The 23,682-nt window shown below is 50.4% G+C and overlaps 1 protein-coding gene across 4 annotated transcripts in view; it reads left to right on the forward strand.

Moving 5' to 3' along the window:
- LOC146829972 (GTPase IMAP family member 9-like) overlaps positions 1–23,682 on the forward strand; it is a 93,971-nt gene that overhangs the window by 39,364 nt on the left and 30,925 nt on the right. The window contains exon 1 of one of the 4 annotated variants that reach the window (XM_085604002.1): positions 14,027–14,142. The exons of 2 other annotated variants lie outside the window; for them this stretch is intronic. In XM_085604002.1, coding sequence (XP_085460128.1) covers positions 14,064–14,142 — 79 coding nt within the window. In that variant the 5' untranslated portion in view covers positions 14,027–14,063. Of the gene's footprint in view, positions 1–14,026; positions 14,143–18,749; positions 18,908–23,682 lie in introns of those variants that run through there. One more of the 4 variants, XM_085604003.1, reaches the window with a different exon arrangement.

Here is a 23,682-nt window from a genome sequence, read left to right on the forward strand (position 1 = left end):
GCGGGGGGGGAGCAAGCCCTTCATGTGGCCTGTCCAACATGCGTCCCCCCCAGCTGAAGGCGGGGAGGGTCACCCATCCTCTTGGGGACTTTCCTCGCCGAGGCGGAAAAAGCGTGACAGGCCATCTGCGTTGGCGTGGTCTTGGCCCGGTCGATGTTCCACAGTGAAGTCCATCCCCTGCAGTGAGATGGACCAACGCAATAGTTTGGGGTTTTCCCCCCGCAACTGCATTAGCCACTGCAGGGGTCGATGATCTGTTTGCACCCGGAAGTGGGTACCGAAGAGATAGGGCCGGAGCTTTTTGAGGGCCCACACCACTGCGAAGGCCTCCCTCTCGATGGTGCTCCAGCGCTGTTCTCGGGCCAGGAGGCGTCTGCTGATGAAGGCCACCGGTTGGTCAAGTCCCTCGGAGTTCAGCTGGGAGAGGACCGCCCCGATGCCATGGTCGGAGGCATCTGTTTGCACGATGAATTCCCGACTGTAGTCGGGGGCCTGGAGCACAGGGGCAGTGCACATGGCGGCTTTCAGCTTCTCGAAGGCCGCTTGACAGTCTGGGGTCCAGTTGATCTTCTTCGGGAGGTTTTTGGATGTGAGTCCCGTGAGGGGCCCCACAATGCTGCCATAGTCCCTCACGAACCGCCGGTAGTAGCCGGTGAGCCCCAAGAAGGCTCGGACCTCGGTCTGCGTGACTGGGGGCTGCCAGGACTGGATGGCAGCGATTTTGAGTTGCAGAGGGGCCACCAGACCGCTTCCCACCTGGTGTCCGAGGTAGGTCACGGACCCCTGACCAATTTGGCACTTGCTGGCCTTGATTGTGAGGCCGGCCCGTTGGAGGGCCTGCAGGACCTCTCGGAGGTGGTGGAGGTGGTCGGACCAGTGGCGGCTGTACACAGCGATATCGTCCAGGTAGGCGGCGCTGAACTCCTCGAGCCCCGCCAAGACCTGGTTCACCAGTCGCTGAAAAGTAGCTGGGGCATTCTTCATGCCGAAGGGCATGACTTTGAAGTGGTAGTGGCCATCGGGGGTAGAAAAGGCGGATCGTTCTTGGGCCCGAGGTGTGAGACCGATCTGCCAGTAGCCCGCTGTCAGGTCGAAGATACTGAGGTAGCGGGCAGCCCCCATGCGGTCGATCAATTCATCCGCTCGGGGGATGGGATGAGCGTCGGTTCTGGTGACAGCATTCAAGCCCCGATAGTCGACGCAGGATCGGAGCTCAGGAGTGGTGCCGGGGGCAGCAGCTTTGGGGACCAGCACGACCGGGCTGGCCCAGGGGCTGTCCGAGGGCTCGATGACCCCGAGCGTGAGCATCTTTGATACCTCCTCTTGGATGCAGGCCCGTACCCGATCTGGTACGCGGTACGCCCGGTGTCTGATAGGGGGACTGTCCCCAGTGTCCACGTTGTGCAAGCACCAGGGAGTGACCCCTGGGGTGAGGGAAAACAAGGTAGCAAACTGCAGCAGGAGGTCCCGGCAGCCTTGGCGCTGTTCCGGGGTGAGGGCATCGGAGAGCCGGACCCCGTCCATGGAACCATCTTTCTCCCGAGTCTTCAGGAGATCAGGGAGAGGCTCGGAGTCTTCTTCCGCTCCATTGTCTGTAGCCATCAGGAGGCTGAGCTCCGAGCGCACAAAGTGGGGTTTGAGTCGGTTGGTGTGGAGGACCCGGAGGGGGTTCCGTGGAGATTCCATATCGATGAGATAGGTGACGGGGCTCTTGCGTTCGACCACTTTGAAGGGCCCCGTCCACTTGTCCTGCAAGGCACATGGTTCGGTGGGGGACATCACCCACACTTGTTGGCCAGGTTCGAATTCGATGGAGGAGGCATTTTGATCGTACCATTTCTTCATGTCCTCCTGACTGGCCTCAAGGTTCGCTTTTGCCATTTCTCTGAATCGCCTGGTCTGATTGCGTAGGGTCAGGAGGTACTTGAAGACGTCTGGAGGGGTCTTTAGGGGGGGCCATCTCCCAACCTTCTTTGACTAGGCTGAGGGGCCCTCGCACAGGATGCCCGTACAGGAGTTCGAAAGGGCTAAAGCCGATGGACTTCTGGGGAACTTCTCGATAGGCGAAGAGGAGGCACGGAAGTAGTACATCCCACTGACGACGGAGGGGCTCTTCCAGCCCCCCAATCATTCCCTTGAGCGTGCGGTTGAACCGCTCGACTAGTCCGTTTCCTTGAGGGTGATAGGGGGTCGTGAATCGGTAGGTGACCCCGCACTGTTGCCAGAGGGACTTCATATACTTCGAAATAAAGTTGGTGCCTCTGTCGCTGACGACCTCTCGGGGGAAGCCCACCCGGGAGAAGATCCCCATTAAGGCCCGGCCGACCACAGGGGCTGTTACAGTTCGCAGGGGCACAGCCTCGGGGTAGCGGGTGGCGTGGTCCACCAGTACCAGGATGAACCGATGTCCTTGTGCTGTACGGGGGTCCAGGGGCCCCACAATGTCTATTCCCACCCTCTCGAACGGGGTGGTGACAACTGGGAAGGGTTGCAGAGGTGCTTTGAGTTTGCGGCCACTCTTCCCGCTGGCCTGGCACGTGGGGCAGGACCGGCAGTGGTTGTGGACGTCGGTTCTCATCTTTGGCCAGAAAAAGGTGGTCACCAGGCGACTGTAGGTTTTGTCCTGGCCCAGGTGTCCAGCCAGAGGGACATCGTGGGCCAAATTTAACAGGAAGTCTCTAAAACGGAGGGGCACCACCAGCACTCGACTGGCCCCTAACTCCGCGATTCTCTGTTCACTGTACAATAGGTCGTTGTCCCAATAGATCCAATGTGCTCCGGTGGTGTCCCCTGCGCTCTGGGCGAGGGCTTGCTGGCGGAGTCCCTCGAGGGAGGGACAGGTCTTCTGTTCTTGACGGAACTGTTCCTGGGTGGGCCCCCCTTCTTGACGCCACTGAGCCAGGTTGGGAAGGTCCTGGGGCTGGGCGAGCCCTTCGGGGGTTTGCTGTGGGGGGTCGGTATGGTCGGTGTCCTCTACTGGAGCGATCGGGGGAGGAGGTGCTGGCCATTCTGGTTCTTCTGGTCGGGGGATGGCACGGGCGGCCATGGACCGGGTGGTTACGCACGCCCAGTCCGGGAGGCCCAACATCCCCAGGTGCTCTATTCTTTCTACGGCGGCCCACGGGGAACTCTCAAGATCATTCCCGAGGAGACAGTCCACGGGGGCATCATCTCGGACCGTCACCTTCAACATGCCGGAGACTCCTCCCCATTCGAAGGGGACGCAGGCCATCCGACATAGACTCTCCGAATTGTCGGCTGAACGGACGGGGCAGAGAATGTTCGGCAGGATCTGCTCTGGTTTTACCAGGTGACAGCGGACGACCGTCACACTGGCCCCCGTGTCACGTAATGCTTCGGCCCGGCGTCCATTAATGTTCACCCACTGACTATATTTTCTGGTGTTGGCGGGTAGGGGAGCCCGCGGGATCATGTCTCTTCGGTTGACATTGTGGTTTCGTCGTGGGGTGAGCTACTCTCTGTACGATTACGCGTTGATTCGGATCGCGCCGCTGGCCACCAATGTTAGACGGACCGGGAGGGTCGGCCGAGGACAAGGGGAGAGGTCTCCGGGGAGAGCCGTCTCCAGCGATCGTACAGACGAGTAACTTCCCCCCCACAGATGTACACCACACAAGGATAAGGTTTAACGTTCTTTATAAGCGATCACTTAGGTACGATGGAATGGTACAAGGAGGTCAGGACTCAGGGGTCCCCTCGATACTAGTCTCTTGGTTGGGAACGGGGGTAGCGGGACAGTCTTGTTACCAATCTGGTAGAGGCGATGATATGATGGATAGCTCACAATCCTCGAGCTCGGTGTTCTAGATGGACGGGCCGCGGCAGCGCCAGCAGGTCCCGGTGAAGGTGGTCATTACAACGGTCCGCGGCAGCGCCAGCAGGACCCGGTGAAGGTGGTCGTTACAAAGGTCCGCGGCAGCGCCAGCAGGTCCCGATGAAGGTGGTAGTCACAACGGTCCGCGGCAGTGCCAGCAGGTCCCGACGAGGATGGAGGATGCAGAAGGCCGCGGCAGCGCCAGCAGGCAGGACGACAGTTCACAAGGCAGGGCTACGGCAGCGCCGGTAGTCCGTCAAGGATGAGTTCTTCTCGGTGTCTCTCGACTCCAGGATACAACTGCCTTCGTGCTCTGGAGCTGCCCCAGTTATAGGTCTGGCGCCCTTTGATGTCCGGACCCTCGCACTTGGAGGTCGGGAGGTCCGGGATGAGGGAGTCCAGACACCCAGCAGGGGGGTGGAGCCAGCGCCCGGGGGAGCTGGGGGGCGATCGGCACCTGGCGGGGGAGAGCCATCGACACTTCTTCCTCCCATCGACCTGCCAAGTGGTCCGTTCACCTCCGGGGTGGATGGTGGTGCCGGGATGTCGGGGCCTGGCCAGGCCCAGGGTTAGGGTCGAGCTGAGGCCACGCGGCCTCGTGGTGCAGTGTCCAAGATGGCGGCCGGGCGGGGCGAGGGAGCCGGTAGTGGTTTGGCCCCATGATACAGAGATGTCCGGGGGCAGGAGTCCCGTCTGGAGACGGGGTGCGGGTTGTTTCTGTGGGTAACACCTGGAGGGCCGGGCTTCGGGCCCTGTCATGCGGGGGGGGAGCAAGCCCTTCATGTGGCCTGTCCAACATGTCCCCTCTGCTTTCAGGTTCTTCTCTTCAAGATCTACAACTTCATTCTTCACGACATCATCAACGCTTTTGGCTAGCAGCAGTTTTGTACATTTTCCCATTGAAAATCAGCCCGCGACCCGACAGCAAAATCGACCTATGCACCTGGCTTCCCTGGGGCAAGTAACAGTGGTACCTTGGTACTCTCGCGGGTGTGGGCTCTTCAAAAGCTTAGCTCTAAACTCTTGAAATTAAACTTCTGCTAGAAGTGTCTTTAAACTTGAAAAGTTCAACCGCAATATTCTCCATAGGCTTTAATGGAGATCCCGATAGCAGCTATTTCCACTGCACGCGCATCCCATGGGTCCCCTTCCTCATAACCTGGGGTGGATTCTTAAGGGGCCAGCGATCCTAAATGCCCTAGGCATTGTCTGTAAAATTGTCGTGGTTATTATACCACTTTTTTAATATATGGTTTGGTCCCCCCCTGGGGCCCTGTGATTCAAGTGCTAGTTATTGTATCTATCAATGCTTATTTGAATTGTAACTTTGCCTCTAGCCTCATAAAGAGACTTGTGGGATTCTGTTTAGAATAAATACATATATTTTATATATATATACCGGTGTGGACTACTCTTTCATTTGGTCATTCAAGAGGTTATCTATGGTAAAACAATAAGCTTAACACTCCTTCAAGACTCTCCACTGCTACCACTAGGATAGCTTTCTTTAAAGGTTGCCTTTTAACCTATCACCTTAGGAGTCGAATTGGACTGGTGCAAGGTGGCCACTATAACTAGTGACCAGCATATGCCAGGCCAACTTCTCACAGAGAGAGACAGACAGAAGGGGAAACAAATAGTGCTTCCCCAGTAATTAAAGGCAATGGTGTAACAACGCGGGTAAAAGATCCAATCCCGGGGGGGGGGTGCCTAAAAGGAGACAGGGGGGCAACAAGGAGGGATTGACATGCCTTCAGTGCAATCATTGCACTGCCTTTGGCATAATTTGTGACGCCAAATGACGAGCACGAATGAAAGCTGAGGGCGGAGCTGGGACGAGGCTTCTGGAATCGTATTGATTCCAAGAAGCCTGGTATGACGAGGCAGCGCATGCACTGCCTACTTCAGGCCGAGACCTAAAAACATCAAATATCAGATATGTAGCGATGAAATGTACCAGCCGGCCTCTACCCACGTCTTGCCTCATGTTGTTCCTATAACTCAGGGACTTTTCATGTCCGTGCTGGCTCTCTGCACAGTGTACAACAGAAATGCACATTTGAGACCAGTGGGTCTTTTGTTTACCAAGATTACAGTGAGCTGAGGCCTATAACTTCTTTACATGGGGACGTGTATGTTCCTAGGTGGACGTGAGGACTATGGCATCGAGTGAATGTTTTTTAGACAGAATGGTCAAGTTAACACATTTGTATACTGGCTGGTAGGGCCTATATGAGGGTCTTACGCTGCAGGTGTAGGGCATGAATTTGTTTGGGGCATTTATATGGTAAAACAGGACCCTGCTTCATTCTACTGATTTGTTTTTTCTTATTTTGTTCTTAAATCAGTTATTACACTTTGCTCTCTGTTTCTAAATTGATGTGGGGTTTATCTTGAGTTGTGTTTCACTTTATTACGGGTTGAAGTGCTGCATGAATACTTTACACATTACCTCCAAATTAATCCTGCCTGCATTTGTGCCAAGTGTCCCGTCCGCCACAACCACAATCAACAACCAAACACTACAGGCGCGAAGAGCATACCAATCCTCTACCCATGCATGCAACACTCCTACCCTATATTATATTCAGACAGGAGCGAAGGAATACTTTGGGAGAAGGGAGCAAAAAAATAGGAGGGAAAACAAGGACCCACTGCGACAGACTACAAGTCTAGTCTCCTGAATCTTGCTGGGACAACACTCCAGATAAACACTGGCAACTGCAGCAGAGAAGGAAAGAGAAACATGAAGAAATGTTAACAGAATGATACAAGGAACCGATCCCCACCCATGCCTCCATAGTGTTTTCTCAACACATGGCTTACCCTAGCGGACTCAAAGTGTCCTCGCAGACTGACACATACCCACATGTTCCGTAGTGCAGAATGTTCAAGGATTAGAAGCCTGGGAATCAAAATAGTAGATCTGTTCCTGTGCCAACTTCTCGGGAAAAACCCAATTTGGGAAAAAAACAGTGAAAGGAATATCCCAAAAATACAAGGGATCCTTTCTATGGATAAACAAAAAAAAGGGGGGGAGGGGCAGAAATTACTCCAGGAAGCACATAGCTATAGAACACCCAATCTCTGGTAACCAAGACACTCTGTGCCTCGAGGAGCCCGATAGACAGGTCTTCCACTGTTCCTAAATTATAGCCAAATGCGCCTTGCCCTCAGCGATTGTCAAGGCTTGGAAAGCAACACTTCAGCATCCGATAAACAATCCAGGCAAAGGAAAGGGAACCCAGCTCCAGTCTCTATAGAGCGCTAACGATGCGCTCGGAATACTTACGCGTCCCGCGGGGAAAATGTCAGCGAGACTCAACGATGCAGACGGCAAAGTCCTTCCGGGGGCACAAGACCGGAAACAAAACTGGCAAGCTTGGATTAAATTCAGCGCGAGCCGCCGTGCGTCCGTCACCAGCCCTCCCACAACCACAGAGAAACTGGTAAGAACACCAGCATAGAAAGAGGACAGGGAGAATGGAAGAACAAAGCCTCTCCCATGCTACCGCTCCCTAGACATGACACTAAGCTACCAGAGGGCTGAGCACAGGTTAATTTGGGGTTTGCTTGTCTTTCACCCTGACACAGATGGTGGTGGCTGCTTGAGTAGCACAGTGACCCAATTTCCTACTGATGTTAAGCAGAAGGAAAGTGGGGATAACTATTTGTCCTGTATCCTGCAGGTTGACATGTTTCTGTCTTTGAATTTGGCCCTCAGATGGGTCTCCAGATTTCTTCAGACATGGATCTCTAGTGTACACCTTCATGCACGCCATACAAACACACACATTCATGTATAGAGCATGTAATGTTCTCAGTTTCAGTCAAAATCCTCTGGGGAGTTCTTGTGGGGCATTAAGACATATAAGACATACAGACAAATTGAATATGATACGTGCCGTACAGTTCACTCCACTACGAAAGGGAATTAATAGCTCAATAGACAAAAAGAAGAGACATTTTTATTTTTTCAGTATGAATACATGCATAACAGTGATGACGTTATTCTAAGAAATACACCGACACCCCACAGGTGACTTACCTGCACACTCTTGACCTGATCCTTCATATTCTTTCCCCATTGGTATTAATTGGTAGGCCCTATGGGGGTAAAACCCCAAAACCCCTGTAGTACTTCACTGTTGTGGGTTTAAATATCATACAGGAGTTAGGAGTCTGTTGAGGCTTGTATCTACTTTAAAGGAGTCCCAGAAATATAAATACTAACATCATCAACAGGAATTGCCCTCAGCACACCTGCCGCACGCGTCCTGTCTGAATGTTGGTGTAATAAGTTTGGGGTGCAGTATTTGGACTGCCCTGAGTTGCAAAAATGAAAGAGGGCGTGCTGACTCCAGGTGTGCGGGAAATGCCGGCAGCCAATAATGGGGTTATCACAATACCAATGGAAACTATGATGGTGCCCAGTAGGCTAGTAACCACAAAAAATGAAAATGGCTGCTATACATGGTGCACGCGGTGGGATCAGCTACCAGAGTGAGTATGTTAAGAGAGTACCAGATAGGCAGCTAACTTGTATGGAAGTCACTGACAAATATCCATGTTTCCCTTGACAATACCAATACCTGTGTTTTTGTTCAGTCAATAGTTGGTAAACATTGGTGTGTCGATGGGGCACCTGGGCATACATTCTGAGGAATCATCTAGTGGCTATTGAGCCCGAAGGCTCATGATTAGGATGTATAGTCTCTAATACTGAGAGAATGGACCCTGGAATCAACAAGACTATAGATGCATGTCAAGGGATCGATACCAGTAGCCCTAGGATTTTGTGGTTTAGTCCTCTAGGGTGGGTTTTGAGGTGAAACACTCATGTTTGTTCTTTGGAAAGAGGGTGATTTTGGGTCATTTTCTATTGGTTGTAGTTCTCAATTTGCTCTAAAATGACCCATTGAATGTAATGTTCACTGCCCCTAACTTCTAAGCAGTGTGCTGCGATGTGAGCGGTATAGCAGTGCGATCGGATATTACGTCAAACTCTTTTGATCCTGATTCGAGTCTTCCTCGGTGCGGTGCCTTTGTATCATAGGTCACATGGGCAAGCGATCGTATGCATCACATGTACCATATCAGTGCCTAGGTCATAGGTTGTAGTAGCTGAGGTATATAGACAGACACTGCACCTGACGCTGCAGTAGTGATCTGTGACTAGTGGGAGAGTATTCTTTGCTGCGGGGACAAACTTTGGTCACCGGTGTATGAGGGCGTCCTGGTGGAAAATATGATGAAATGCCTCTCTTTGCGTGATCTGCCCCAAACCTTTGGTCTGATGCTGCTGGATTGTCGACTCTAAGACCTGTCAACCAGGCATCAGTACCATAGCCCTAGCCCTTACAGGGTGTATGGTTTACCCGCAATTGGCTTGACTTACATATAAGTCCCTAGTGTATGGTACCAGAGGCTCGTGTACTGGAGATCTTATTGTGCCACCATGAGTGTGACAAAGACCAGCATGACTCTCAGGCTGCCATTGCAGACTAGCAGAGCTGTTTCTTAACTACTACCACCAATTTGCCATTTAAATTGAGGTCAAAGCCCAAACCTTCCTTTTGACTATTTATATCATCCTGAAAGCAGGCCTAACAAGCCCTAAAGGCACTTTGTTAACTTTAGATGTCCTGACATACTGAGAGTAAAACCCTTGCTTTGTCGTTTTACTGTCGAATTTAATGTAGGTATTTTACAAGTGGCAACTTTACAAAGTTTCCACCATGTTGCCCAAAGTTTTTCAGTAGCCATATCTGATCGCACACAGCCGCTATCCTCAAGAGAGCATGCTGCCCTCCCATAGGTATGTGAGAGTGACTCTCAGGAAAGGAAACACAAGACCTGTTGTAAGAAGAGGTATGAACTCATCCTGGCAGAATGGCCAGAGTGGGTGTGAGCCCAGGTAGTGCGCTTTAAAGGGGAAGCCACTTTTAAAGGGCAGATTCTATTTACACAAGGTAAGGGCTGCTCTCTTGTTTAGGGAGACAAACTGGTATCTTGAGAAGAGCAGGAAAGCTTGGTGTCAAACTGGTTTTCCATGGAAAGTGTAGACCCGGGGTAGCTGCACTTATTAGATGGTCTAGGGAGCTCCAAACACTGTGAGAATGGTTTGGTCATGTTTGGAGTGGACAGAATAGTTGCTTTTGGATAGCTAGATGGTGCACTTCGCAGGAAATCATCAGGTGAGATGGGACCTGGTAGTCTATTGGCCAGTTAGTCACCACAACCCCCTAGGCTTGTCACTGGCATAAAAGTGGCACCACTGGCATCCAGACCTTATATCATGTCTGTATTGGAGACAAGAATGAAGAAGGACTGACCTTCTGCTCACTGGAGCCAGCAATTAGAGGCGGCACCAAAGTCTAGACGGCACCTGCTGAACCTGTAGACTAGCAAAGACAGGACTGTGCATGCAGCACCCAACTTGTACAATAGTTGCCCAGTGTGCCAGACAAAAGAGGTGACTCCAACAGTCAGTTGGATGACTCCCTGTTACAGCTGCAGGGCGATAACAGCTGAGAAGCCCGCACCTTTGAGAGCCTAGCACCATGAAGACTGACTGTAGATGGACACTGAGGTGCAGCCTAGGAGACTGAGTACTCACCCTCACAAGTTGCCCCTGAGTCTGTTGCATATAGGAGAGTCATCAGAGTATACCTTAGTCAGCCTGAAAAACAGTTATTATAAGAGAAAGGAAACCAGTGGGTCTGGCTGTAACTGGACACCAGTAACAATTGGATCTGTGCTGGACTTCGACTGGACACTGTGGGAGATCAACCCTTAAGACCAACACTGCCCCCCAAGCTTCGGGACTAAGGAGTGGCCACAATAGGGCCAACTGCTCCAGCCTAGCTTCCTGTATTCAAAGCGTCTGGACCACCCCATTGACTTCAAAGGCTGTTTGATTTAAGGATTCAGAACTGGACAGGAGACTGCTAAAATAAAAAAGTAAAATCGGAGCCAGTCCCTGTGACTGGCTTCGATAGGGAGCCAGTCACAGGGACCAGTCAAAGGGACCAGTCCCTGTGACTGGCCCCCTATCGGAGTAGGCATGTTCAAGAGTACCCATATAGCTGTTCTCAACTTGCTTGTCATGGCTAACTTATCTGCTATCGCTGTCGTTTATAAATATTTATTTTCTGTGAGTGAAAAGCAGCGATTAATTGTTTCTTTGAAAATTTATGGAACCCTCCAGTGGGCATTTATCATTGAGATATCCATGTAAAGATCAAGATTGGGCTTGGAACTCTCTGCATGGTCACTCCTAAGCCTTTTGCCTTCACCCCTCCTGTTTTCTGAATTTGTTTTTGTTGGCATTAGGACTACTAACCAGTGCTAATGTGCTTGTGCTCTCTCCCTGAAACACTTGACTGACTCATTTCATTTACTTATTAGTCGCTCGTATATGGTAATATATGTGCCAAAGCCTGTAAAATTAATACTACTAGTGCACCTGCATCACTCATTGTGACATCCACTAAAGCAGCACTTTAACACCTGTCTCAAGCTTGCCATTGCAGCAGGGAGTGCCGTTTTAGAGTGCTAATTGGACCTGGGAAAATAAACCTTTTCCAAAACATATATGTCACCCCTAAGATAAGTTCGTAGGGCAGGGAGCATTGTATTTAAAAAGTAGAAAATGTGTTTTTAAGCTTTACATGTCCTTGAGGTGAAAAACCCCTGAATTTGTTTATCACTACTGTAGAGCCTACGTCTCGCATAGGATAATATTGGGTTACCTTCTTACATTATGTAACTGCTAACCTTTGATTGGGAACATTTCAAAATATCATGTTTGATTCAAATGAATCATAAATGCTAACTTTTGATTGGGAACCTTTCAGAATATCATGTTTAGATTCAAATGAATTGTAATTTAAAATCGCCTTCAATGGTAAATTTGGATTTTGAAAAGGTGGCACTTTCTTGTCCTAATCATTTGATGCCTGCTGCCAGTGCCTTGGTATGAATGTAAATAACCAAGCTATTAGGCTATGTGTATTCCTCCCATATAGTGCGACAAAGGAAGACTAGGTATTTGCAAGATGGGTCACCCTGCTTAGAATGCTGAAGGTGGAGCTATTCCCTGCCTCACTCACATGTCACCGGGCTTGCCTACAGAACACACATGGGAATCTGTCACTAGTATTTTGTCACCCCGGACTTCTTGGTGCCTTGGCGGGGGAAGGGAATAACTTTTTCAGAACCAGATGTGGGGATCGCCTAGAAGATTCCCCAGCTTTAAAGGCTGGCATGAGGTATAAATATTGGACTCTCAGAACAATTCATCAGTCCATTCTGGACCTGTGGAAGATTTCGGAATGACTGCTTGCACCCTAAGCAGACTGCAGTTCTGCTACCAGAGAACTGCCCTGCTGCTTGAAGACCTGCCTTGATGCTTGAAGGAGAAATGGGTGATCTCCTTGAAGCAAGGACCACCATAAGTGACTCCAAGGGCTAGTTGTCTGTCCTCCTACATGGGCTATTGTGGACAAAAGGGCCGTTCATGGCAAGTACTGGCCCTAGTAATGGAGGTAATTTTTGACATTACAGGGCACCCATAGAACATTTTAAAAACATAATTGAGTCCACTTGTGGGGACTGTCAGGTTTCATTAGCTTGGCACACCAGGAAAGGACTTGGATATTTAATGAGTGTATTTTCAGAGCCTATGGCTTGTGAGCAAATGTTTGGGAAATTTGTGCATTAAAATGCACTATTAGAGCCAATTGATTTCAAAATTTGCTCAAAATAAAATTCTGTCATGTTACCTATTTTATGTGTCTGAACTGAGAAGTCGCAAGGTGGCCTTGGAGGTGTTCCCGCAGAGGTCACCTATTTCCGATAGTCAGCACGCTAGAAAAGGTGAATATTGCTTGGACCGCTGAGCATGACACAGGTGGTACGCTTATCCCCTGAGGAGGATACATGGTCGAGGCCTAACTGTTTGGACTGCTGGGCGTGACACAGGTGGTACGCATAGGCCCTGGGTGTCATATAGGGCCAGGACCTCAATCTTAATTTTTAGTCTTACAAAATGTCTGCTACATAACACTGTATGCTCGTATATAATGTCTTGATATGGTACAATCTTGTAACCTTGCTGTGCAAATTTGTTCAATAAAGGTTTTTGAAAAATTAAAAAAAAAAAAAAGGGGAACAGTGCCTCCTTTCATCTCCAGTAAGCCCCATACAGTAGGATTGCTCAGAGGTGGTGGAGGCAAATGCGCTTCTCGGCGCACTGCGGGTGGGGGGATGAGGTCCCATTGCCTCCTGAGTGTCTCAGGACTAAAGTTGACTTCTTTCCTCAACTAGTAGTGTGCCTGGCGGCAGTTTGCAGAGTGTTGGAGAAAGGGGGTGTGGACTCTGATGACCTCTTAGCAATCTACCTGTGTGAGTCTTACTAGAGGTAACAGGCGGGCTGGTTGGCACCGAAGGACCCTCAAGAGCCAATGGGACTTTAGCCCCCAACTAGTAGTGTGCCTGGAGGTGCGTTTGCAGAGTGGTGGAGAAAGGGGGCATGGCCACCGAAAACCTCTCAGCAAACCCACTATGAGGGACTTGCTGGAGGTAACAGGAGGGGTAGTTGGACCCCAAGGACATCCATGGGGGCCAACTAGCCCTCCTGTTATCTCCAATAAGTCCCATAAAGCAGGATTGCTAACAGGTCTTCGGAGGCCATGCACTCTTTCTCCACTGCTCTGCAAATGCAGCTTGTGGTGCACTACTGGTTGGGGGATAAAGTCCACTTTACTCCTCAGGGACCTTGGAAGCCCTCCTGGTACCTACTGTAAGTCCTACACAACATGATTCCAGAGAGCTGGTCAGAGGTCCAGCCCTCTTTCTCCTCTACTCTGCAAACATGACTACTAGTTAAAAAAACATAGAAATTCACTGAAAAAACCAAAGGTTACAGGGAATTTATGGTTAGGAAAAAGAATAAATAATACCTTAGAAATTTAATAAAAAAAACAAAAGTTACAGAGACGTTACAGTTAGGCTCAGGTTTTATTCATACAAAACCAGAGAAATTCAGCAGTTATAGTTAGCTGAGCTATTACTCGCGCCCTCGAAATGCACTGCTTATGACACATCTCCAGTTGGTCTATACTATATTTATATTCTATTTATATTTCTATATTTATTTCAAACCAAAGACCTGCCATCTCATCCAGGCGGTGGTGCGCTTCGATGGCCGGACTGCCATCAACATATGAAGAGCCACACTTGTCCACAACAGAGCGCACTCTTCTCCAGGCAACTTCTGTTATTCATGACAGCAAACAAAGTCTGTATGTTCCATCTTATTATTATGTTATGCCTAACGCGTTTCACACTGACATAGTCCTTGTTCACTGGTAATATGTATATATATTTCCCCACAACCAGAGTAAAACTAAAAATTCCCTAAAACCCAGAAAAAATAGGGTGCATATGTCCCTTAAAAACTACCCAACTTATCATGGAGTCACCACCAAAACATGCACACACTAAGGCACACACGTTGCCCTGGCCAAAAGAGGAACATTTGACACTAACTTAATTGAACACATTAGGACACAGAGACATCCAAATATGCAGAACACAAGGCAGACGGGAGAGTACTTTTTTCCTTTTGATGTAGTGCGTGAGTCCATGACTGTTCCATGTTACTGCATAGAGAGGGTGAGTGGTGGCCATACTGAGGAAGGAGGGTGTTAAGAGACCTCAGTGGTGTGGAGAACGCGTTAGAGGGCAGCAGGGGCGATTCTCGTCTTCTGTGTGTTTTGGGAAATGGGGCGTCCAGGGTGGTACGCAGAAAAGGGGGATGGAGTCAAAGGAAGAGAGGCTCAGGTGCAGATATAGAGAGAAGAGGGGAGGAGGAGGGTTGGGGCGAAAGGGCCAGTATTAGGCAGAGGGGTGAGTGAGGCGGGTAGGGTGGGAGGGGTACGTGAGGACTCGCAGGTGCTGTGAGGAGAGAAAGGGAGGGAGGAGAGGAGGGTGAGGAAGGAAACCCACCTAGATGCCCTAGAGTCTGATAAGTTGGACAGGGACTGTGTGCGAAAGGTGATCCACAGTAGTGTACATGGGGCACTCCTTGGACACAGGATCTGCCCTCAAATGTGGGGTATTGATCCTCATGCAAATCTCTCCCGGCCATGGTCGCGAGGACATGGACGGGCCCAGACGGATGATACGCATTTGCCAAGTTGCGTATAGGGGAGGCCCATGTCTGCTTCGGATCAGTCTGTGCCCCGACTGGAGGGAAACAATAGTTTCTTCGTCAACTGAATCGCCTACTGGTGGAGATAGGTGCCTCACAGTACTTTATTGGCAGGGACTGGAACCTGGTGAGAGACCCAGTTCTGGAGAGAACGGGCCCCCTCAACAGGGGCAGCGCCACAGACAGAGCTCTGATGGACAACATACTGGCAGACAATGGATTGGCAGACCACTGGCACCACTGCCACCCGGCCGATGCAGAATATACCTTTACCTCCCCTACTCACGGCACTCTCTTCTACATTGGACCACTTCCTGGTCTCCCAGAGGACAGTGCAGCTTGTCCGAGAATCCCACATTCTAGAGGCAGCAGTTTCTGACCACTCGCCGGACCTCCTATCGCTGGATGTAGGACTGGCCAGACCGGGCCATAAACCCTGGCGCATGAATATACAGTGTCACCGGACCCCTAAGGACAAATCTCAATTGTGAACACACCTCCGGGGGTACCTCTTCACCAACCGAGGGTTGTGGACTCAGGCAGGATCCTCCGAGCCACAGTAAAAGCCACGATTCGGGGCAGCTTATGTGGGACGCAGCGCAGGCCAATAGGCAAACAGCTGCTCTGCAGAAGGAGCTAGAAAAGGACATTGCATCCTTATACACAGCTGAACCAACCCTACAGCACCACAGATCCTTGGAGCAGGCCCACATGGCGCTGAACGGCCTTTTTACTTTTAAAGCCAGAATACGTGCTACAAAGGGTGAAAGGGAGACACTACGAGCAGGGGGAAAAGGCAGGGAGACTATTGGTGGTGCAGCTATGCCAAAGGGAAGCTGCCATGGCCATGCCGGCTATACAGTCAGCTGGAGAGGCAACACTTACCCGTCCCCAGGATATTTTGAACACATTTTCTCTGTTCTACAAGTCTCTCTACACCCCGGGGACGCAAGCTGACAAGGACAAACTAGCTACCTTCATCGCAGAGGCAACCTTCCCTGCCTCTCGGACAAGATCAGGGAACTTCTTGAAGGAGAGATCAGTAAGGAGGAGATTGAACCTCCCCTACCACAAGCCCCGGCCAAAGACGGCTTTCCTGCGGAGTTTTATCACTGGGCAGGACAGGGCGTAGCTGACACGCTGCATGCTGCATTCCAAGAGGCGGACTACACATCCTCTTTAGGTCCCCTCTCTAATAAAGCAGTGACTGCCATCCTACCGAAGTCCGGGAAAGACCACCTACTGTGCAGCAGTTACCACCCCATTTAACTGCTGAACTGTGATATCAAAATCCAGGCCAGTGACCTGGCCTCCCACCTCCATAAAGTTCTCCCCTCCCTGGTTCACCACACGCAAGTAGGATTCGTACCTGGCCGCTTCCTCAAGAACCACCAGCGTACCCTAGCCACATTTTACGGTCTGCTAAAAGTCTTCAGACTGATGCACTGGTACTATCACTCGACGCATCGTTTCATCTCATCGAGTGTGACTATCTTTTGGAACGATATCGGACTGGGCAACCAGTTTATCGCCAAAGTGCGACTGCTATATGACAACCCCCCTGCACAGGTACACTGCAGGGGCTTTGCATCAGATCCATCCCTGATCTGCAGGGGGCCGGGTCTAGGATGACCACTCTCCCCACTCCTCCATTTCTTGGCTAGGGAACCCCTAGCAGCCACCATACACCAATCGGCCAACACCAATGGCATACGCCTCCCAGTGACAGATTCCAAACTCTATCTGTACGAAGATGACATCCTACTCCCTCTTACAAACTTACCCTGCTCACTGCCATCGTTGCTTCAAATTATAAATGACTTCTCATCCTTCTCCAGTTACAAAATAAACTGGGACAAAAGCGAAGCACTGCCCATCTCAGATGGCACCACAATGGCGGCCATACATGGATTCCCCTTCCAGTGGCAACCCTCGTGCCTCAAATACCTGGGTGTCTTCCTGAACAAAGGGATGGAGGGGATGCAACGCGACTTAGAAAAATGGAAGGTGCTGGGGCTCCCCATGTAGAGTAGAGTACAAGCCATACGCATCGTCACCTTCCTGAGCTTTATATATACCCGTGGTATGCTTCACCTCCAGGTACCTCTTGCCACTCTATGCTTAATTGATTCAAGGATAAAATCCTCTGTGCGCTGAAACTAAAAGCCCACCGCTCCAGCGGAGGACTGAGCCTCCCGTACGAAGAGCACTTTGCCCTCACACTGCAGACCTCCCAAATGGCGTACATGCTACCAGAAATCCTTGACATGCCGCAATGGGTGCACATAGAAAGGCACCTGTGTCTACAGGGGTAGGCCTCTCCGCACTATATGGGCCAGGGACAAGCCACCAAGACCCCGCCTATCCGGTACTATCGGCCATGCACAAACTGTCCTGACCCTGTGGAAGGCAGCGGGCTTCCACATCCTGGACCAGTTCCTCCATGATGGTGACCTCAAGACATTTGTGCAATTAAGAGAGGAATTTGGCCTTCATGCGCCGAAGTCCTGGAAATTCATGCAACTTCGGCACTGTCTGAGGAAATGTCTGCGACCGCGCCCTTGGTCGCTACTGGCCTCACCAGTGGTATTGTATCTGCACACGTGGGGAAAACACAAAGGAGTGACGTCCAGCCTGTATGGGGTACTCACCTCCCACCTTTTGTCACAAACCCCATGGCAAGCTCGATTATTGGTCTCCTACGTGGAGGATGAGTGGGCAGAGCTTCTAGAACACCTGGACAGAGGCGTCAGGGAGGCAAGATAGAAATTCTGTATATTTAAGACCCTAAATGATTGGCACTGGTCACCAACAAAACTGCACAGGTCAGGCCTACTCCCTCATGCAAATTGCTGGAGCTGCGCGTACATGGGCTGTGACATGAACCATATTATATGTGAATGCCCATCGGTGCAGCCTTTCTGTGCCTACGTGGGCCGGATCCTGAGCATCACTATGCCCCATACCTACCACTTACCCCTGCTGCATATCCTTCTGCATGACCTGCAGCACTCCCCAGATCTATCAAAGCCATAACACCGTCTCTTCCACACAGCACTGGCCACAGCTAAAATATGTATCCTGTGGCAAAGAAGGTCGCAGACCCCACTGTCACAGGAGGCCTGGCTAGTGGCCATGATCCAAACGGCCTCCCACGAATGAGTCATTTACAATCTCCAGGACCAATCTGAACTGTTCCTTTAGGTATGGGCACCGTTCCAATGCACAGAGAGCGGCAATGAGGTTAGCCCTACAACAGAGAACCGGTCCCAGGCAGCGGCAACAACGCCAATCGATGACTTGTAAATTACAATCAGCACAGCTGTTAACAGTCGGGCTTCATGCACGCTTTCTGGGCTCGAGAACAAGCAAAATACTACATGTCCCAGGATGCATTGCGATGGTTATCGCATAGTTTGCCTGCCCATGATGCTGTGAGACCAATCAGAGAACACGTTAATGTATATAATCACGCAGCCCCTTGTAACAGGTGCTTGACCTTCCTTCCAGCTGAGGATCACGCCCCCTTGTTCGAGTACCTTGCGAGTAAGCAACAGTTCACGGACTGCTGAAGGATTTGTCATCCTCTGCGTTTCCAGTTTCCCTTTCAAGCACTTGAGTCCTGCTCACGTCCCCACCTCCCAAGACCCCTCCTTGGCGAATTGTACTTGCCTTCGCGATTCCGCCTGCGAACCTCTGCCCCTGCCTTCACAATTTGCTACAACGGAAAAGACTGCCGTCGGCTTCGTAACAGAGCTCTGACCACGTGCACCCGCAGTGTTTGTTCCTCATGAAAACTATATCGGCGTTACCATCAGAGCCAGGAATAGCGTTGAACAGAGACTGCCCTTTCAGTTAAGTTCTCCCTGCCGGAGTACCCGACTTCGTTACCTTTTTTTTTTCTTTTTTCCAGTTTATCGCTTTCAGAACATTGTGAATTCAATACTTTTACTGATGCTTCTCGTTGCACATAAGCCCCGACGAGCGCGTTATCAAACCTATGGACTGTAATTAACGTTAGTATCAGAGACATCAATCCCATTCGGGAATATTGTTATTTTTGAACAAACTTTAATCGTTAACAGCGAGGTGTTTATCGCTGGTTATCCCCTCCTTGTTCTCCAGCAACTACTTGAACTCTCTTGCACCCTGAAAGGAATTGTTGGACGTATTATCCTGTCATTTGAACTCTCACTGATTAGTCTGAGCCCCACAGAATCCTCAATTCAGCGTAGAGTCTGGGTGAAGAGTGTGAGTACGGGCAGGCATAACCTCTGATATGTTGTAGTTTCTTGTTTATTACACTAAATACTTGGGTGGGATAGCTATAACCTTTTATCTGTCTGTTCTCTCTCTTTTCTGCAGGGTTCCTTTAATTTCCCCGTCGTGGTCCTGGTGATCCTTTCCAGTCTCTCCACTCCCTGGGGGCTTTGCATATCTTCAGTATATATTTGCTGGAGGTGTCATAGCGCTGAGGGAAGGAAGAGGCGTAATCTTCGCTCCCGTGGATTTGGCACAACTAGTAATCCAACCACAGTCTGACAACAGCTGCCTCACGCACTAGAGTCACTCCCCTTTTCCCCCTATCAACCCTCCTGCAGACAAACATGGCGCCAACCCCCCTCTTTCTCCTGCATGTACCTGCTACAGTCCAGACATGTATAGACTGCCCTGTGCAACCCCCTTCATCTCCAAACACCCTGCACACCCTGATGTCCGGCACTACTATGATCTCTCTCACCCTCCATGCATATGTCCCCCCCTTACCTACCCCCATTTCCCCCTATCCCTCTACTCTTCCCTGCTCTCACTCTCCCCTGTGACCGAACCTCTCCCGTAACCCCAGCCCTTCCCCTCTGTCCCCTCAAGGAACCGTGATGGGAACCCTCAGAAGGTGATGTAAAACACCTTCCCCCATGCCTCTGCCTCCCCAGGCACTGCCTACATCACTTTAGAGCAGGGTGAGTCCCCCTTTTTCTAAAAGTCGACACATAGAAGGGGTGCAACACCCAATCAACTGCGATACACCCTATCAGCTCGTATCTCTTGCACACAATCCGCCTTCACTTAGGGGCTGACCCGGCCCCAGCCTGACGTAAGAAATTGTAGTCCGCAGGGCTCCTTATACTGTTGCCAATATTTCAGGACCCCCCTCCTACCCACACACGGTCAGAGCACAGCCACCACCTGAAAAGCTAAAGCTGGCACGCCTCCCCTACCATACACCTACTACCCCTCACCCTTTAGATACTTCCTTCAGTTCCCAAGAGGCACACACCACGCAAGTTCTCATTAAACTATTTCCTCCGGCCATTGTATTTGTGTGGCCGATGTTGTTGCTCTCAAAATGTAATTTATTAAAGAATTGTTAATAAAGAGTTACAACACAAAATAAGAAGGCGGACAGGAGAGATGCACTATTAGAGCTCTGGACCATCTTCAAGAAAGCCCAAACCGATAATCCTATCACACATACAATAGCATCTGCTCCTCCCCCATTATATGCGGGTATGGACGTCCTCTCCCCGATGCCTGTTCTCCTTGCATTAATTAAGCCAACCCACCGCTATAGGGAGTCAGAGGGCCCCCACCAAAAAACAGCAAACTGTTCGGTCCAGGCATGAGAATCTAACAGGCCAGTAACCCAGGCAATCCCAGCTCCACCCCAGTCCAGTGCTAGAGCTCCCAGATGTTCGAACTCCAGTCCGCGTTTAGCCCATCGAACCCCAGCGACAACAGAACATGCAGTCCCACAGGTTCAGGTGATGAGCACACACGAGTGATAGGGAGATTCATAACAGTTCTGGAAATTGATACAACTAGCGGGGATGAGGATAGGGTTCCCAGTCCTCCGGGATCAGACGATAAGGTGGAAGCCACAGGCTTTGCTTGGGTAGCCAAAGAAAAAACAGGCAGCGAGTTTGAAGGCAAGTTCTGACCAAAAAGAACAGCACATAGCTCAGAGCAAAGGAGGCAGTAAAGGTGGGATTTAGAGGAAAGGTGCAAACTAAGGAGTGAGAGAGAGAGAGAGCTTGCATCTTGGAAGCACAGCAAGAATGCAGAGCAGTATGCCCACCAACTGAGGAGGGCGGGTAGGTCAAGAGTCCAGTTTGGGGAAGAGTCCAAGGCAGAACTACGGGAGATGCTTTCGACTGGGACCTGAGCCTCACCAGATCATCAACATAGGAGGGGGCAGACCAGGGAAAGAAGAGACCAAGGTGGCCTGGTGCAAACTCAACTAAGACGCAGGAGAACTATTATGGTACCTTTGCATGTGCATGAGGGGAGCAGCGACACACAGGACAGACTAACCCCAAGGGAGATAGTAACCCAAAAGGATGGCAAGATGTTCACACGGCCATTTTTCCATCTGCTAGCCCACTGGACCGAGGAAAAGGTTCAGTACGATACACCTGTCGAGTGGACAGATCCTTCAAACCTGAGGACATGGTAGAAGACTACATCTGGCATGGAGGGGGAGATATCAAGTGGAATTTTCCCTACATGCAGGATTGCCTAGGAAGATGGGAACACTATGTTACGAAGAGACCAGTGGAACTACCCCAAGGCAAACGTATCAACTGCTGCAGAAGGGCATGTGTCAGGGACCATATATGTACCCTGGGCTTAGATGTACAAAGAAGGGCTAAGGGCCAAATTGCCACTCTTGTTGGACGGAGTGGGGAAATAGATCTCATGTTTGAGAAGAATACCACAAGAGTAAACTTAGCAATAGGCAATATCAAGTCTCTGCTAACTAGTCTCATCGGAGAGCAGACTAACACAACGTTCCCCTCGCATCCCAGCAGGGCATGCTGACAAACGCCGAACATGATGGGGCCACAGTCAATCCGTACAGGCGCCCAATATGGTTGGCTCTGAGGGATATGTTCCCTGGCTTCCCAGATGTAGGAGGGTTAATGACTGACACAATGAAACCTGGGGAGACCGTGAATGAGTTTTTGAATAGAATGATGGAATGATGGGGACAAGCGACAGGACTGCCATGGCCCAATACAGGCCCGCAAGTCACATTCTTCAAAAATATCCTCAAAAGGGGATTGCCAACTGAGATACAGAGCAGTTTGGACAGCGCAGTAGGGTTAGATACCAAACCCTGGTGAGAGATACATACCCACTTGTTGTACTATTACAAACAGAAACTAGAAAAGAACAAGGAAAAACAAAAGCAAGCTCAGAGAGACACAGCTGAGTTGGCCCAACACAAATTGAAAAAGACCGCTCTCAAGAGGGTCGCGTTTGCTGCGGGCATACAAATGCCACAAGTCTGGAAGGGGGCTGCACTGTAAAACCCCCGAAGGTTTCAACCTGACTATAACGGCAGAAGTCAGGTAGGTTGGAAGCAGCCAGACCTTAGAGAATGTTGCTTTTGCCACAGATTGGGCACATGAACGACTGATGCTGGCTAAAAGCATATCACAAACAGAGGTTGATAAGCCTGGGCCAGCCCCGCAGAATCTCCATCCACAAAACCAAGCCCAGGGAAACCCAAATGCATCTTACACTCAGCTGCAGAAAAGTCAGTCAGCCACTGCACCACTGCAACAGGGATCAGGTAATTGGTCAAACGTGTGGCAACAGAAACAACAGACAGGAAAACCAGCCCTACGGGGACCGGGGCCACAACCGCTGCAGGGAGGGGTAACTGTCTGGGAAGGCAATGCCTTCTCAGAAATGCAGAACCCCCAGCGCGAAACATCCATTAAATGCGCACTCCAAAAAGTCACTGTACCAAATCTCAAAAGAAGGACCATTGAGACAACATTAGGAATTCAACCCTTTCCTTACTTTCAGGAAATTCAGGGCTGCTGGATGTGTTTTGTTGATCGGGTATTCTCACAGGAGTACATCATTCATGGTGCCTGTTGTAGCCTAGGCCCCTTCCTGCTGCTGGTCCCCCAGGGTGGGGCTGCTAACCACCCCGGGGGAGGCAGACTGATGAGGGTGGCAGGACAGCTCCTATACAGTCATTAAAAGCAGGCCCACAGGTCCCCGCACACACAAGTCAACTGAAATGGGTTCCTATGACCAAATTAAAAAAAAACATTCTCGGGTACACAGCCCGGGACCAAAATTTCTGTATCTCGCATGGTTCCAACAGTGCCCCCAAAAAGCTAGCTGCCTCTACCTAAATGGAGGCCCCCTTTCAGTTCCAAAACTAAGCTGTCATCCGTCGTCTGGAGCCAGGTTTTCCATACGCTTGAATAACCTCTACTGCACTAGTTCTGATAGGTTGTAAAGTGCAACGGCCACCAAGTCAGTCAGAAAGGGAGGTCTGCCCAAATAGCAAACTGTCCCATTCTATACCCTTCGTTAGATGAATTTTGACGAGTTCTTGACCTTTAGCTCCTGATTCCTTAAGCAACAATGTTTTTCCTCCCCTACGCTCAAAATTTTCCAAGTATCCAAAGCCTGTTCACTGGGCCATGGTCCTCTAAAATAATGAACAAAGCATGTCACCTTTTCGAGGTCCTTGGCCCAGCTGGGAACCACAGGTGAAAATACCCTGGGAAAGACATGGTACGAAGGAGAACGAAGGCCAGGGAAAAGAAGCCCATAGTCCACAAAAGTCCATCAAAGTTCCGTGTGAGCTTAGAACACAGACATG

Source organism: Triturus cristatus, chromosome 5_1 (genome assembly GCF_964204655.1).
Source record: "Triturus cristatus chromosome 5_1, aTriCri1.1, whole genome shotgun sequence".
In the NCBI taxonomy this organism is placed as follows: domain Eukaryota; kingdom Metazoa; phylum Chordata; class Amphibia; order Caudata; family Salamandridae; genus Triturus; species Triturus cristatus.